Source organism: Schistocerca serialis, chromosome 2 (genome assembly GCF_023864345.2).
Source record: "Schistocerca serialis cubense isolate TAMUIC-IGC-003099 chromosome 2, iqSchSeri2.2, whole genome shotgun sequence".
Taxonomy (NCBI): domain Eukaryota; kingdom Metazoa; phylum Arthropoda; class Insecta; order Orthoptera; family Acrididae; genus Schistocerca; species Schistocerca serialis.
In genome coordinates this window covers 1,107,962,174-1,107,977,913 of record NC_064639.1, presented here as the reverse complement: position 1 = coordinate 1,107,977,913, position 15,740 = coordinate 1,107,962,174, and the positions used below count along the sequence as shown (strand labels likewise).

The 15,740-nt window shown below is 43.3% G+C and overlaps 1 protein-coding gene across 5 annotated transcripts in view; it reads left to right on the top strand.

Moving 5' to 3' along the window:
- LOC126458564 (protein ECT2) overlaps window positions 1-15,740 on the top strand; it is a 229,105-nt gene that overhangs the window by 50,132 nt on the left and 163,233 nt on the right. For all 5 annotated transcript variants that reach the window (XM_050095689.1, XM_050095688.1, XM_050095687.1 and 2 more), the window contains exon 4: window positions 7,897-8,032. In XM_050095689.1, coding sequence (XP_049951646.1) covers window positions 7,897-8,032 — 136 coding nt within the window. The remainder of the gene's footprint in view (window positions 1-7,896; window positions 8,033-15,740) is intronic.

Below are 15,740 nucleotides of genomic sequence, written 5' to 3'. Positions count from 1 at the left end.
CTTTCTCTCCTGGGCTGCATTTCCTTTCCCTTCCCCTCCTTTCCCCTCCATGCTCCTTTCCCCTCGCCCACTCCTCTCCCTCTATTGGTGTCCTTGCTTATGTTGGCCCCCGCTATCCTCCTGGTTTTACACTCCGGCTTTGTTGCGTAATCATCTCCTCCTTTTGGCATTCCTTGGTCCCCCCCTGGGGTTTGACCTCCATTACAAAATTTCTCCTCCGTAGTGTGAGCCATTTGGGGAAGAGCACCTTACCTAGTGTCTCCAACGTGCGCCCTCCTAGTACATTCCACCTTTTCTTTCATGTCGTTGTCTGATGCTAGGGTGCATAGCCAGCATGGTAGCCAGCCCGTGTGGTGGGGTCGCTATGTACCCTTTTGGTTGAGCCCCCTGAACACACAGGGATCACACTTCTGATACCTGAGCTGTGACCTCCTCATGCATGCCTTGGAGTGGTTGCTCGTCATCCTGGAGCATCGGAACTCCCGGCAATGGCCGCCGTGCCAGACGGCCCTTGCTGTGGCTGGGTGGCGCCCGTGAGGAGAACCCCTGATCGGAGTGGGTGGTATCAGGGCGGACGCTATGCAGATGAAATGCATATGGGTCCAAAACTCTGGCCGTTCTTCTCCGGCCGTCTCTCTGCGTGGAACTGATTCCTCAAGTGCTGCTTCTCTTGCCCCTTCGGCCTTCTCTTCCATGGCTACCCCGGGGAAGAGGGTCAGGCCCATCGTCTAGGGGCAAAACCTTTCCCCCATTATCTAGTTTGCACCAGGACTAATGGAGATACTTTCACCAGTTTCAAACCTTTATTCTTTGTGGAACACATTGAAGACAAGTTTGGCGAAGTGGACTCCCTGAGCAAGATGCGGTCGGGTTCGTTGCTGATAAAAACTGCTTCAGCTGCCCAATCTGCTGCCCTTCGTGCCTGTACCCATCTTGGCACAATTCCTGTGTCCATTACCCCTCACCAGTCTCTAAATATGGTACAAGGTGTGATTTTTCACAGGGACCTCATCCTTCAAACTGATGAGGAACTTCGGGACAATCTCGGACGGCGGGGTGTTCACTTTGTTCGGCGTGTTCAGAAGGGTCCTAAAGACAGTCGTATTGATACTGGTGCCTTTATCCTGGCCTTTGAAGGGGATACCCTCCCTGAGAAAATTAAGATTATGGTCTATCGCTGTGATGTGAAGCCCGTACATCCCACCTCCTATGAGGTGTTTTAAGTGCTTGCATTTTGGCCACATGTCTTCTCGCTGTTCCCAGGCCCCTCTCTGTGGTGACTGTGGACGTCCACTCCATGAGGGGAGTCCCTGTGTTCCCCCTCCTGTATGTGTAAATTGTCATGGTAGTCATTCTCCACGTTCACCAGATTGCCCAGTATATAAGAAAGAAAAAAAGATACAGTAGTATAAGTCCCTCGATCGTTTAACCTACACAGAGGCCCGTAAGAAATATGCACGACTGCACCCTGTGTCCATGACATCTAGTTACGCCTTGGTTACATCTTCACCCCTTCCTTACCCCCATCCCGGACCCCTCTCCTCCCCCCCTCCCCTGCGGCTCCCACACCTTCTCCTATGGGTGCTGCTCCCCCTCCCCAGCCGGAGAAGTGTCCCACTCCTTCGGCGTCTGCCGGTCAAGGGCGCCTCTCCCGGGATGCCCCTTCCCGGCACCTTCCAGGTCAAAGGTCTGCTGCCGCGCGACGACCGCGAGAGCCGCGGTCTGTCGGCCCCCAGGTCGCCCGGTCTCTTTCTGTTCCTGATCTTGCTGCAGCTGGCTCCTTTATGCCACACAGCCCTCCTCGATCTCAGCCTGAAAAGAAGAAGAAACATAAGTCCCGGGACAAAGAGCCTCTGGTGTCACCGGAGGTCCCTTCCCCGACTTCACAACCGGATTCTGACCTGTCGTTCATGGATGTCGCCCCCTCCTTGTCGGTGACGGGTGGGGACCCAGCGGTATGACTGGATTTACTGTGTTCAGCCCTCATTTAAACCATCGTTCTGTGGTTCTCCAATGGAATTGTAATGGATAGTATCGTCACCTTCCGGAATTGAAATCCCTTCTTTCGTCCTACTCTGCAGCTTGTGTGGTTCTCCAGGAATCTCATTTTACTGATGCTCACTCACCGACCCTCCGTGGGTTCAGTGTTTTCTGTCGAAATTGGGTCGGACCCTTGCGGGCTTCTGGTGGCGTTTGTACGTTGGTCCGTACAGACATTGCTAGCATGTGGATTCCTCTCCAAACTACATTGGAAGCGGTTGCTGTTAGGGTCCACATAGACTCTGCAGTCACAGTTTGCAATCTTTATCTCCCTCCTGACAGGACTCTTACACCTGCTGCCTTAACCACCCTTCTTCAGCAACTTCCTCCTCCCTTCCTCCTCCTTTGGGATTTTACTGCTCATCATCCTTTGTGGGGCAGTGTCTTTCCATCTAGACGAGGTCTTCTTATAGACCAATTTATTGCAGACCACGACCTGTGCCTTCTTAATGATGGCTCCCCTACTCATTTCAGTGCCGGTCATGGTACCTTTTCTGCCATTGATCTTTCTCTTTCTTCTCCCTCTCTCCTCCCTTCATTACACTGGTCGCCACATGCCGACCTTTGTGATAGTGACCATTTCCCGTTGATTATCACGCTCCCTTCCCGCTCCCCGATGGACAGGTTACCTCATTGCTCTTTCCACCGCGCCGATTGGCCTCTATACACTGCACAGGTCGAGTTTTCTCCCTCTTTGTCAGGTTGTATTGATGACGTCCTATGTGACGTGTCTGATGCGATTGTTCACGCTGCTAGCCTTGCTGCCCCGCGCTCATCTGGACCATTTCGTCGCCGGCAAGTCCCGTGGTGGAGTACAGCCATTGCCATTGCCATCCATGATCGCCGTTGAGCTTTGCAACACTTTAAGAGGCACCCATCCGTAGGCAGCCTTACTACCTTTAAACGCCTCCGTGCTAAAGCCCGTTATTTAATCAAACAGGGTAAGCGGATATGTTGGGAACGATTTGTTTCTTCCCTTGGTTCTACTGTCCCTCTGTCACGGGTATGGGCTACACTTTGTTCTCTCCAAGGTTGCCATCGGCAGTCCACCCTCCCAGGCCTTCACCTCCCAGATGGCATTTGTACGGACCCATTAGTTCTTGCAGAACATCTTGCGACCCATTTTGCAATGGCGTCAGTGTCAGCCTCCTATCCAGCTGCTTTTCTTCATCAAAAACAGCTGGCTGAAGCTTCCACCTTATGTTTCGCCCCTTGTGAGTCAGAATCTTACAACGAACCTTTTACTGAATGGGAATTTCTTTCTGCTCTATCTTCTTCTCATGATACGGCCCCTGGCCCAGATTCCATTCATAACCAACTGCTTCAACATCTCAGTGCTCCACAACGGCAACATCTTCTTCAGGTGTTTAACCGTATCTGGCTCCAGGGTGACTTCCCTTCTCAGTGGAGGGATAGCATTGTGATTCCTGTCCTTAAGCCTGGTAAGAACCCCCTATCTGTTGACAGCTATCGGCCAATTAGTTTGACCAATGTTGTTTGTAAGTTACTTGAACGGTTGGTAGCCCGTCGGCTCAATTGGGTCCTCGAATCTCAGGATCTATTGTCGCCTTACCAGTGTGGCTTTCGAGAGGGACGGTCTTCAATCGATCATTTACTTCGCTTGGAATCCGCAGTTCGGCAGGCTTTTTCCCAGCGCCGTCATTTGGTTGCAGTGTTTTTTGACCTTCGCAAGGACTATGACACGGCCTGGCGCCATCACATCTTACTTACCCTTCATCAGTGGGGTCTTCGGGCCCCACTCCCGATTTTTATCTGCCAGTTCCTGATCCATCGGTCATTCAGAGTTCGAGTTGGTACTGCTTTTAGTTCTCCACGGACCCAGGAGACGGACATCCCACAGGGTTCTGTCTTGAGTGTCCTTCTTTTCCTCATTGCTATCGATGGACTTGTAGCCTCTGTCGGTCCCTTGGTCGCCCCTGTCCTGTATGTGGATGATTTCTGCATTTGGGTTAGTTCCTCCTCGATGGCATCTGCAAAGCGGCAGCTCCAGGTAGCTATACGGCGTGCCTCTGCATGGACCCTCTCACACGGGTTTCAGTTCTCTCCTTTAAAATTGCGAGTGGTCCACTTCTGTCGCCGTACTACGATCCACCCTGATCCAGAGCTCTATCTCGCTGCACAACGATTGCCTGTGGTCACACAGTTTCATTTCCTGGGTCTTCTTTTCGACAACAAGCTCACTTGGCTGCCCCATATCAGACTCCTGAAGGTAGGATGTTTCCGTAAACTCAATGTCCTTCGCTTCCTTGCCCACTCCTCTTGAGGTGCGGACCGTTCCCTCCTCCTCCGTCTTTATCGTGCTCTAGTTCTGTCTCACTTGGACTATGGTTGTCAAGTTTATGGTTCAGCTGCTCCTTCCACACTGCACGTGCTGGATCCAGTCCACCATCGTGGTATCCGTTTGGCCACCGGTGCCTTCCCTACTAGCTCTGTTGATAGTCTCCTGGTTGAAGCTGGGATCCCTCCCCCTTTCTGTTCGGCGGTCCCAGCTTCTGGTGTCTTATGCACTCACTATCCGTTCCTCTCCCACTCATCCTTCCTATTCTATCCTGTTCCCAGACCATGGACGTCGCCCACCCGACTCCCGCCCTCGGGCAGGTTTACCAGTTGGGCTGCGCCTTGCGTCTCTTTGCCGTGATTTTCAGCTTCCTTCTTTGTCCTGTCTTCCTCGCTCCCTCCCCTCCACCCCTCCTTGGTTAGTTCCTCGGCCTTGACTTCGGATGGATCTCCGCCGCGGTCCGAAAGATTCCATCCCCCCCAGTGGTGTTCTGTTCCTTTTTCCGCCAAATTTTATGGGAGTTTTGGGATGCTGTTGTTTTTTTACACTGATGGCTCTAAATCTGCTGATCGTGTTGGGTATGCCTTCACGTCCTCTGTTGGAACGGAAAGCCATCTGCTGCCACCTACATGTGGGGTGCTTACTGCGGAATTGATGGCAATTTCCCAGGCCCTTACCTTTATTAAACAGTCCCAACACAACCGCGTTCTGTTATACACGGACTCGATGAGTGGCCTTCTTGCTATTGACCGGTGTTTTTCGCGCCATCCCTTGGTCTCTGCCATCCATGACCATCTCGCTGATATTCACCGTGCTGCTTGTTCTATTGACTTCCTTTGAGTCCCTGGCCATGTGGGTATCCCGGGTAATGAGCTCGCTGATCGTTTGGCTGGGGGAGCAGTTACTTACCCCCCGTTTTCTGTAGCCCCTCCTGCAGCGGATTTACGGCTTCACATCAAATCCCACTTTGCACAGTCATGGGCCAATTCTTGGGAGGCTACTCCCCTGTCTCATAAACTTCGTGCAATTAAGGTGACACCAGGCCTGTGGCGTTCTTCCTTTCGCATCTCCCGAAAGGACTTGACCACACTGTGTCGTCTCCGCATTGGCCATACTCGGTTGACCCATGGTTTTCTTTTGCGTGATGAACCGCCCCCACTATGTGGTTGTGGAGCCTTCCAGTCAGTAGCCCACATTTTGATTGAATGCCCCCTTCTTTTGGATCTGCGTGCTAAGTACAGGCTCCCCCACACTTTACCTTTGATATTGGCTGACAATTCGTGGATGGTCTCTCTGGTTCTCGGTTTCCTCCGGGAAAGTGGTTTTTATTCTCAGTTTTAAGGTTTTTAATCTCTCTCTGGTGTTGGGGCAGGGCGGTGAGTGTTTGGGTGTCTCCCACTGTAAGCAGTGTTTGGAGATTCCTGATTCACCTCCCTGACCGAATTCCTCTTTCCTTCCCCTTTTACTCTGTTTTTTACCTTTTTTTTATTATTTTTTTTCTTATTATTATTATTAAAAAAAAAAGGCTTGGTTAGTCTTTCTATTCCCATACGTACTTTCTACATTATAGCAGTTGTACCTTCCAAGTCACAGGTGGTCTTGCCTATGCTGCTTCAGCATAGTGTTGGGTTCGTTCTCTTACAGGCTTCCCTCATTTTGTTTTTTACCATTGACAACATGACTGCCTTTTTACGTTTTTTCCCTTTTTCCGTTTTATTGTTCTGACTTTACTGAGTTGGCCCATTAGCGGAATGGCGCATATTTGAAACAAGGGACTGATGACCTTGCTGTTTGGTCCCTTAAACCTCAACCAACCAACCAACCAACCACTGTGTCCTGTAAGTTGTGTAAGACATGCACCTGCCATCTCCCACATGCAACCTTTGTATTACATTAACAGGTTATTTGATCAACCATGTCCACCATATACTTTTTTTGCATTGTAGTATGTTGCAGTTTCATGTTTCTTCTATCCTTCTTTGCTTATTACTACTTCAACATGCTTTGACTCAGAAGAAAGACATTTTAATTTTTCTTATCATGGTATACAGTCATGGTGCAGTCTGTGTTGCCAGTCTGTCACAGGGTGGTGATGGAATGTATTCTAGCATTTGGCTTCTTTACCTCATCAGATATTTTGTGACAATGTTGTTCCTTGTCCATGAGCTTCTTAGCAAGTCGAAGATATGTGAAGTGGTTGTTTGTTGTCATGTTTCTTCCCAGATTGCGAAGTATTTCCACAAGATCCAGAACTATGGACTTGTGAGTAGCTGCTTCTCTCTACCCATATCCTCTTTCCCAAGATTTGAGAAAGCATTAATATACAAAGTGAGTCATGTCACAACCCTTTTATTTCCTGAATGATTCCAGGTATCAAAATAAGGTTTTTGACAAATGATGATGATGAGTGTGTACAGTGGTATGTAATAAAGTGTCTTAAGACTTCTGTTGATAGAGATATTAAAGCAAGTATGATTTTTTAAATAGAATGATATACTTGCTTCAGTATCGCGATTGATTCTGGAACTGTTCATGAAATAAAAGGGAAGCTAAGGTGACTCAACCTGTAGACTTTGTCGCTACACCGGCAGCAATCCAAAATTTGAGACCTTATTTGTCTGGTTCCTTGGGCATGAATTGGGGGAAACTGAATCTTGTTTTGTGTGTTTGTAGTTTGTCATCTGTGATTATATTTTCTCCTGGATGGTAAATAATTCTGTTTTACATGAACTTTCTCGAAATTTCAGAGATAAGAATGAATTTGAGGGCCGTCAGGCATTCAGATTGGGTTGAATTTTCATCTAACCACAGAAATCTGGTCCTGGGCATAATGTTGATTGAAGCAGGCCCCAAGAATGTGATCAAAGAGTATCTGCAGATGTACCTTTTGTACAAATGACACCCCAGCTGTAGATTTTTCTGGTTCCTCAAGCGACATCAGTCATAATTCTTTAGTACCTTTCAAGAATTTTATTGTGTGTGTGTTTCTTCAACAGTTGTAGCACTGCTTCATCAAAAATAAAATGGAACGCAGTAATGTCAGTCATCTGCTCATTGGCAAATGTAAGTAGTGGGACTTCCTCTCCCCTTTAGAATGTTCACAGCTGACCAACTTACAGAAGATGAAAAATTGGCAACCTTTCACTTGGTTCCATTCCTAGTGGACATCTTGGATTGACTTTGATCAGGACCTCAACCCTCCTCCACTTACCGTCCTTGTTCATAATGTTGCCATCTTCATCTTCACTTGTCTCAGGAACTAAATCCTTGTTGTCATCAATGGAGTCAGTTTCTGATTTAGTGTAGGAATTCTCTAATTTGTAAATCCTAGTACAGCATCGTAAAAAGGAGAAAAAAAATTAGCATCAATCATAATTATGATCAAAGTAAAAAACTGAATATGATATTGAAGAAAAAATATGACGGGCCATTTTGAATGCTGCTGCCATTGCCATTTTACTGCAGCCTGTGTGCTAGAACACACACACACACACACACACACACACACACACAATGTACGTGATTATTTGGTTTGAAACATGTGTTATGTTTTTAAGGATTATGGGACCTACTGCACTACAAGAGTGTGCTGAGAAAGGTGATACATTACCGCACAATACAAGACCTCTCTATTGTCACGCAATGGCCGGCCTAGTCGTATGTTTTACAGGCTTCAGAAAAAAGGATGAACTGGTAAGTTACATATTCTTTGTAGAACATTCTACATACATTTAACATTAATTGTCCACATTGTATGCCGGTGTAGTCTACAACCAACCTTTTTTCTGCTTTTTACTTAAGTCAAAATAATCTTCAAGACACACTTAGCACAGGTGATTTCTGTTTTATATGCACATATGCAGTTGTAGAAAGGGGCTTGCAGACTGATAAGAGTTGTGTGCTCATTCTTTAATATTAAGGTTTATACATTTTGTTCATATTAGTTTTGGGAAGAAAGAACATGATAATCCACAAGAGTGCATAAAATTTCAGTGCTTCATCACTATTATATACAGTATACAATATAAAAAGTATGATATAAATTTAAGGAATTTATCATTTGCTCTTCTAAGACAATGAGTTGATTACCCTACACTTTGTGTGAACAGAGGTTATAATTTATGAAACATCAGTAAATAATAATAAAACTATTGTGCCTGTTTCAACATGTTAATCTTCAAAACTGCTCGGCCAATTTTCATGCGGTTTTCATAAGTAACTTGAGCATAGCTTGGGGATCGGACATTTTTTTATTTCATCAGAATCGGATCTCAGAATAAAGATATTGTGATTTAAATTTTTATCTAAAGCTCTCATGTCTGTCTGTCTTCTGTTTGAATAAGCTAATCGCCAAAACTGCCACAAATTTTTACGGAGTTTTCACAGATAACTTGAGCGTAGCTTGGGACAAATGCAGGTTTTATTTAATCTAAATCGGAAAACAGAAAAAAATATTGTAATCAAAAGTTCTGTCGAAAATTGTTTGCTCAGCTTAGTATTTCAGATAATCAGTCATAATGGTGCAGTATGCTAAAGAACCAAGTGATGGTTACGTTAGTTTTTCTATATCAGAGACTGATGTATTTTCAGAAGTTTACGTCAGTGACAGCATTAAATGCCACAATTTTATCTTTATAAAAACGAACTAACATTTAATGATATTGCTTTGCTAGTTTTGAGAGATTTTATTTGTATTTTTGATAGGAAAAACGAGTTTATTAAATTTGCTTTGTGGTTTGAGTTCTTTCTGTTTACGAATAAACATGCGTACAAGGCAGTTGAGTCTTTCTAAATACTACAGAACGGCTAAAAAGACAAAGACTATGCAATCTCAAGAATCCGATGAAGATCGCGAAGCGAGACTTTCTGTACTTTGAGAAAATTGGACTTAAACTTGCTCTGTGGAAACTCCTTCTGAAAGCGAGGCGTGATGTAACTCTGTTAGAGAGCATTAAGCATTATCTCACTCCTCAGAACCATTCACTCGCAGAGGCTTAAAGTTACTTCTTTCCAAGTTAATGTAGAAGTGGAAATTTTGATGGGAAGTGGTGCAGGCAAGAGAGACTTCCCACACCAAATCCAACTTATTCATAACAGTTTACCATTTCACTGTAAACATCTACAATACTTGGTGAGCTTATGTTATGCCATGTCAAACAAACACACACACACACACACACACACACACACACACTTTTTTGGGGAAAGCTTTAGCCAAAAGCTAAATGTGTAACAGTGTTCCCATTATACCTGTCTGCAATTCAACAATTCAACATTTCATCTTTATGGTGAGTGGCAATCTAGCCTATCCCTAATATTGTTTATAAAAATCTTCCTCTTAGAAAAGAACATAGTTCACACAATGTCATTCCTCCTCCAATGATCTAACAAGCAAATTGCGGTGACTGGCTTGGTTTACTCGTGCATTCTCAGAGAGCATTTGTCGAATATTCATTGTATAAAGTTTGTTACACACCCTCCTCTTTTGCACCAATAATCTTCCCCCGTGATCAAAATGATTGCATAGATTCTTCTTGTTGGTCATTCCTGATGACTTCGGGGTTCCTCATGATGCTTTCTTTTGTGTGTACACCAGAAGCTAAAGCTGAATATTTATACCCTTGTTCTCACTACTGGTGGATCCCTCTAATCCTTGGTTCTGTGTGACATGCACTTAATTTTAACCTTCTGTACTCTTTTTCATCCCCCCCCCCCCCCCCCTTGCCCCCTCCTCCTGCAGTGCCCCACAAGGATGGAGCTATTATTTCCAAACAATAGGAAGCATATCACTTACACTTTCCTATGTGTCTGTTGGAAGTACTACACATTATTGGTCAGTTTTCTTGATAGAATTTTCCTTTGATACAGTAAAATGTATTGACTGCCTGTTGAGGTGGTAGCAGGTGCAGGAAGAATTGCCAAAAGATGGTGCTCAGGAATCTATCGTAAATCATTTCTCAGTGCCCAATGGAAAGAACATGATGGTCCACAAGGGTGTATCATTGCTTCATGCAACTCAGTTGAGGTGTTTCAGAATTTTCCAACCCATCATTTGTCATATTACATGGTGTATACACACTGGAAAATTTGGGAAAAACACAGGAATTTTTTCATCCTGCAAAAAGCCAGGAATTTCATTGCTGTTGTTTTCTGTTCAATTTTTGTAATTTTGACTGGCAAGGGTTTTCACTCTAACAAAATATTTTGCTTTAGCCCATTGCAGCAGAATAATATTGCAGTAATAAAACATAAATGAGAGAATAACACCAAAATAAAACTTAATATAATAGAGGGAAACATTCCACGTGGGAAAAATATATTTAAAAACAAAGATGATGTGACTTACCATACGAAAGCGCTGGCAGGTCGATAGAAACACAAACAGATACATACATACACACAAAATTCAAGCTTTCGCAACAAACTGTTGCCTCATCAGGAAAGAGGGAAGGAGAGGGAAAGACGAAAGGAAGTGGGTTTTAAGGGAGAGGGTAAGGAGTCATTCCAATCCCGGGAGCGGAAAGACTCACCTTAAGGGGAAAAAACGACGGGTATACACTCGCGCGCGCACACACACACACACATATCCATCCACACATATACAGACACAAGCAGACATATTTAAAGACCAATATGTCTGCTTGTGTCTGTATATGTGTGGATGGATATGTGTGTGTGTGCGAGTGTATACCCGTCCTTTTTTCCCCCTAAGGTAAGTCTTTCCGCTCCCGGGATTGGAATGACTCCTTACCCTCTCCCTTAAAACCCACTTCCTTTCGTCTTTCCCTCTCCTTCCCTCTTTCCTGATGAGGCAACAGTTTGTTACGAAAGCTTGAATTTTGTGTGTATGTATGTGTCTGTTTGTGTTTCTATTGACCTGCCAGCGCTTTCATATGGTAAGTCACATCATCTTTGTTTTTAAAAATAAAACTTAAGTTACAAATAAAATGTGCCATTTCCTGCAACAAAACTCAGTGCACACACAAGCGTCTGCTGACGGCAAAATGAGTGAAAGGCTTTGGGACGCAGACTATGCAGTACTTCGTAACAACAAACATGCTTTTGATGAGTATGTCGTCACAACTAGTTACATTTCAATCAGGTTGTGGGAAAATATTGCAAATAGTGGTTCAAGAAGCATTACTTTCAAAGTAAATTTCCTTTACTCAAGATGAATTATGTTCTGTGTTAAAATGTGTGATGAAGTTCTTAAATCATCACATGTTTGACTCTCATTCACAACTTAACACTTTGAGGACCAGCCATTTAGAAAAATTCGGGGACAGAAGACCAGCCATTTATGCCATTAAAGGTCAGTTTTTCATACTTATTTTAGTTCTTTCATAGATTACAAAGTGTAAATAACTCTGGCAGAAAGTACAATTATCCGTGAAAAACAGTGTGAGGTAAGTTCTTGAGTAATACCACACATAATTGGCTTTTCTATGGAAAAGTCAATGTGTTTGACCAAACATATATTCAGCCAGCTAACTTATGAATTGTTTAGTGAACAGCAGTGAAATTTATAATTGTGCTTGTCAGAAATGCAATTTAATATGTGTTTTTAGGATCCCACCTGACCACACCTTTGCAGAATATAGCAAAACATTTTTGACGGCTAATATTATATGTGAAAGCTTGACTTTTCTTGTAGCTATACTTCATGTACATTAATTTAAACCGAGCGAGGTGGCGCAGTGGTTAGACACTGGACTCGCATTCGGGAGGACGGCGGTTCAATCCCGCGTCCGGCCATCCTGATTTAGGTTTTCCGTGATTTCCCTAAATCGCTCCAGGCAAATGCCGGTATGGTTCCTCTGAAAGGGCACGGCCGACTTCCTTCCCCATCCTTCCCTAATCCGATGAGACCGATGACCATGCTGTCTGGTCTCCTTCCCCAAAAACAACCAACCATTAATTTAAACATTAACTTTTGCAATTCTTGTGTTCATGCTACTTAACAGTGATGATGCTATTGGCAGACTACATCACGTGTCCTATGCTCTGAATATCTGCTGCTGTTGACTGGCGTGATCACGTAGTATGAGCTACAATTGGCTGACAAAAGCACATCACAATCTTGATTTAAGTGCTTGAGCAGCTACTGTGCTGTATTTGGTGGAATTTGTATTTATACATTTTTAATACAAAAATACGCAGTGTATTTGATTCCATGCATCAAAGAGCTTTACAAAATGGGCCCACCCCCCTGTTTCCCAAAGTGCCGGGAAGTTCTACGTCAATGTATAAAACCTTACTATTCAAAGGGTTGAAAGTTTTACAGCAGTGAGGGAAAATATATTGTCTATTAACACACAAAACATGTACTTTCACCTGAGAAAAAAGGATATTTACACACAGGATGAAGTGTATTTTTAATCAGAAAATCTGGGAAATCACCCTCCTCACCCCCCCCCCCCCCAACCTCTTCTCATGTACGTGTATACCCACCTGTACTAAATGTAAGCAACATACTACCCGTGCTGTCTTTGCTAGAAGTGAGCTGTCCTGACACTACTAATGAAGTGTTGAGTAAATGAACAGGAATAAAATTATGGTTTTTCCTTACTGTAGTAACAGTGGAAGGGGATGCAGTATGGTCTCCTCGAGGAAATCGGCATGTTCTATTTTTATTTTTTAAAGAACAAAAATTTGTTATTTAACCTGTCAGTACACGCAAGTGGTCTGTCGGACCAAGGAGAATATTTTCACATTAATGCAATGTCTGAAATTTGTTTCCAAGAAGCTGTCTTCTCACCTTTAAGTGAGTGTAATAAGAGTCATTTGGTATGGTGTATCTGGTATTTCAACAATAGCACTTCCGGTTAGCTCACAACAAAGACGTCTAGGGTCTCACAGGCCAGCCGCGTGCACTGGTGTCAGTTTATTGTTAGCTCCGCCAAGGTTATTCAAGCGCTCGCATATTTGCGGTATCTGCTTAGTTTAGTGGTAGAACAGATTTTTTCGTGCTTTGTACCTTATTTTAGTGTGTTGTAAGTGTTCTAACTGCATCATGGCTTATTCTTACAAGGCACAGGAGGAGATAATTAGGAACTTGATTGAAGAAGTAATGGCAGAAAGTGACGCTGGTGACTCTGAAGATGGAGAAATCGACTTTGAAGAAATCCCGGACCCAGAGTGGAAAAGTTATACCGACACTGAACAAAAAATGTAGAGTGATGAATCAGAAGACAGTGATTGTGGTGCTGACAGTGATGTGTTTGTCGGTAAAGACGGAACAGTACGGAACTCACGTGCTCCGCCAAAGTACTCCCGCACACGTTGTTATAACATCATAACTCATTTACCAGATGTGAAAGGTGCTGCGAAAAGTGCTACAAATCCTCTACAGTGCTGGGAACTGTTTTTTGATGAAAACATTATACACATACTTGTTGACTGCACTAGTAGGTACATTCTAAGTATCCAGGGAAACTTTTCAAGGGAAAGAGATGCACAACAAACTAATAAAGCTGAAATAAAGGCCTTATTGGAATTATTGTACTACGCTGGTGTAATGTGTGCCCATGGACTAAGTCCACAAGATTTGTGGTGAACAGATGGCACAGGAGTTGAAATATTTCACCTCACAATGGGCATAAACAGATTTCGTTTTCTTCTTCGATGCCTCAGACTTGACAATAAACAAACGAGAATGGAAAGGGAGGAAACAGATCACATGGCGGTGATAAGACAGGTGTTCAGTCTAATTGTTGAAAACTTTCAGAAGGCTTATACAGTTTCTGAATACGTGACAGTTGATGAAAAACTAGACGCATTCCGTGGAAGATGCAGATTCCGACAGTACATGCCAAATAAGCCAAACAAGTATGGAGTAATGATTTTTGCAGCAGTGGATGCCAGAATGTTTTACACATTCAACATGGAGGTGTATGTTGGGCAACAGCCTGAAGGCCCTTACAGACAGGACAACAGACCAGTTAAACTTGTTCAGAGACTTTGCCAACCTATCCTGAATACAGGCCGCAACATAACTTGCGACAATTATTTTACAAGTTACGAGCTTGCAAACACATTGATTACGAAGGAGACGACCATCGTTGGTACCCTGAGGAAGAACAAGAGACAGGTCCCAAGGGGATTTATTAACATTAAAAACCGACAAGAAAAGTCATCTGTGTTTGGGTTTCAGAAAAATTGTATCTTAGTCTCGTATGTGCCGAAACGAAATAAAGTGGTATTACTACTGTCAACGATGCACCATAATGGAAATATTGACGAAAATACAGGGAATGATAAAAAACTAGAAATTATCACTTTCTATAACCTTACTAAGGGTGGAGTTGACATTGTAGACAGAATGAGTGCAACATATAATGTAGCTAGAAACACAAGATGATGGCCAACAGTTTTTATTTTTTTTTATTTTTTTTATAGCATCATGAACACAGCTGTGATAAATGGTGCTATTATTTTCAACTCAAATAGGAAAAAACAACAGAGATTAAGAGAGTTTTTGAGGCAGCTTTCTTTTGCGCTTCAGCATGATCATCTTCAGCAAAGAGTAATGTTAAAAATATTGCCAAGGGAGATAACTGAGAGAATTGGAGAGCTTTCAGTGTGAAAATTTCTGAAGGGAAATCAACTGCTGCTTCACGAGGACGGAGTGTGGGCTGCAGAAGCAAAAACAGAAAAACAAGGTATATTTGTAAGAACTGCAAGAAATACATTTGCATTGAACATTCTGTTACTGTGTGCCAAGACTGTATCGACAAAATATCTGATTGGATACATGCATTATTTTGATAACAGCTAAATTTTATGTATCTCCATTTGTGTAAATATTTTTGACCAAAATATTAAATTTATCCCTTAAATATATTTACTAAACTGATTTTAATGATATTACTTCATTTAATAGACACTTCCCTCCATAATATACATTTAAATGCTAATTCAGAAAGATAGAAACTGCAAGGGTCAGTGAGACCAGCTGCGTGTACTGCCGTCCTGTTTCCAGGTGCATGCACCGCCGGGTTAAGTAAATAAAAATATAGCTGCCGTAGTCTGAAGCATGGTTTGAACACTACAGTGCTTTGCTAGGCATCGTCCTTTTGGATACAGTATGCTGTTGCCTTCCTCCATCCTTCTACATGTCTTACCCAGCCAATTAGAAGGGTCTACAGTTTAATGTGGGTTTCAGACCATGGTGCAACTTGAATTTTTCACATCAGCAAACATAGTCAGAGCAGAAACAAGTGATTAAAGAAGATTAAAATGTCTTATTATTTGACATTGTCAAATTAGGAGATAAGTGATCCATTGTGTAAAGCTGTGGTTTCAGAAAAACCCTTAATAGTAAAGATCACAAATGTAATTTTATTGATTACTAATTTTGGTTTACCATCGATTCTTGACCTGGTACATTTATCTTATTGTT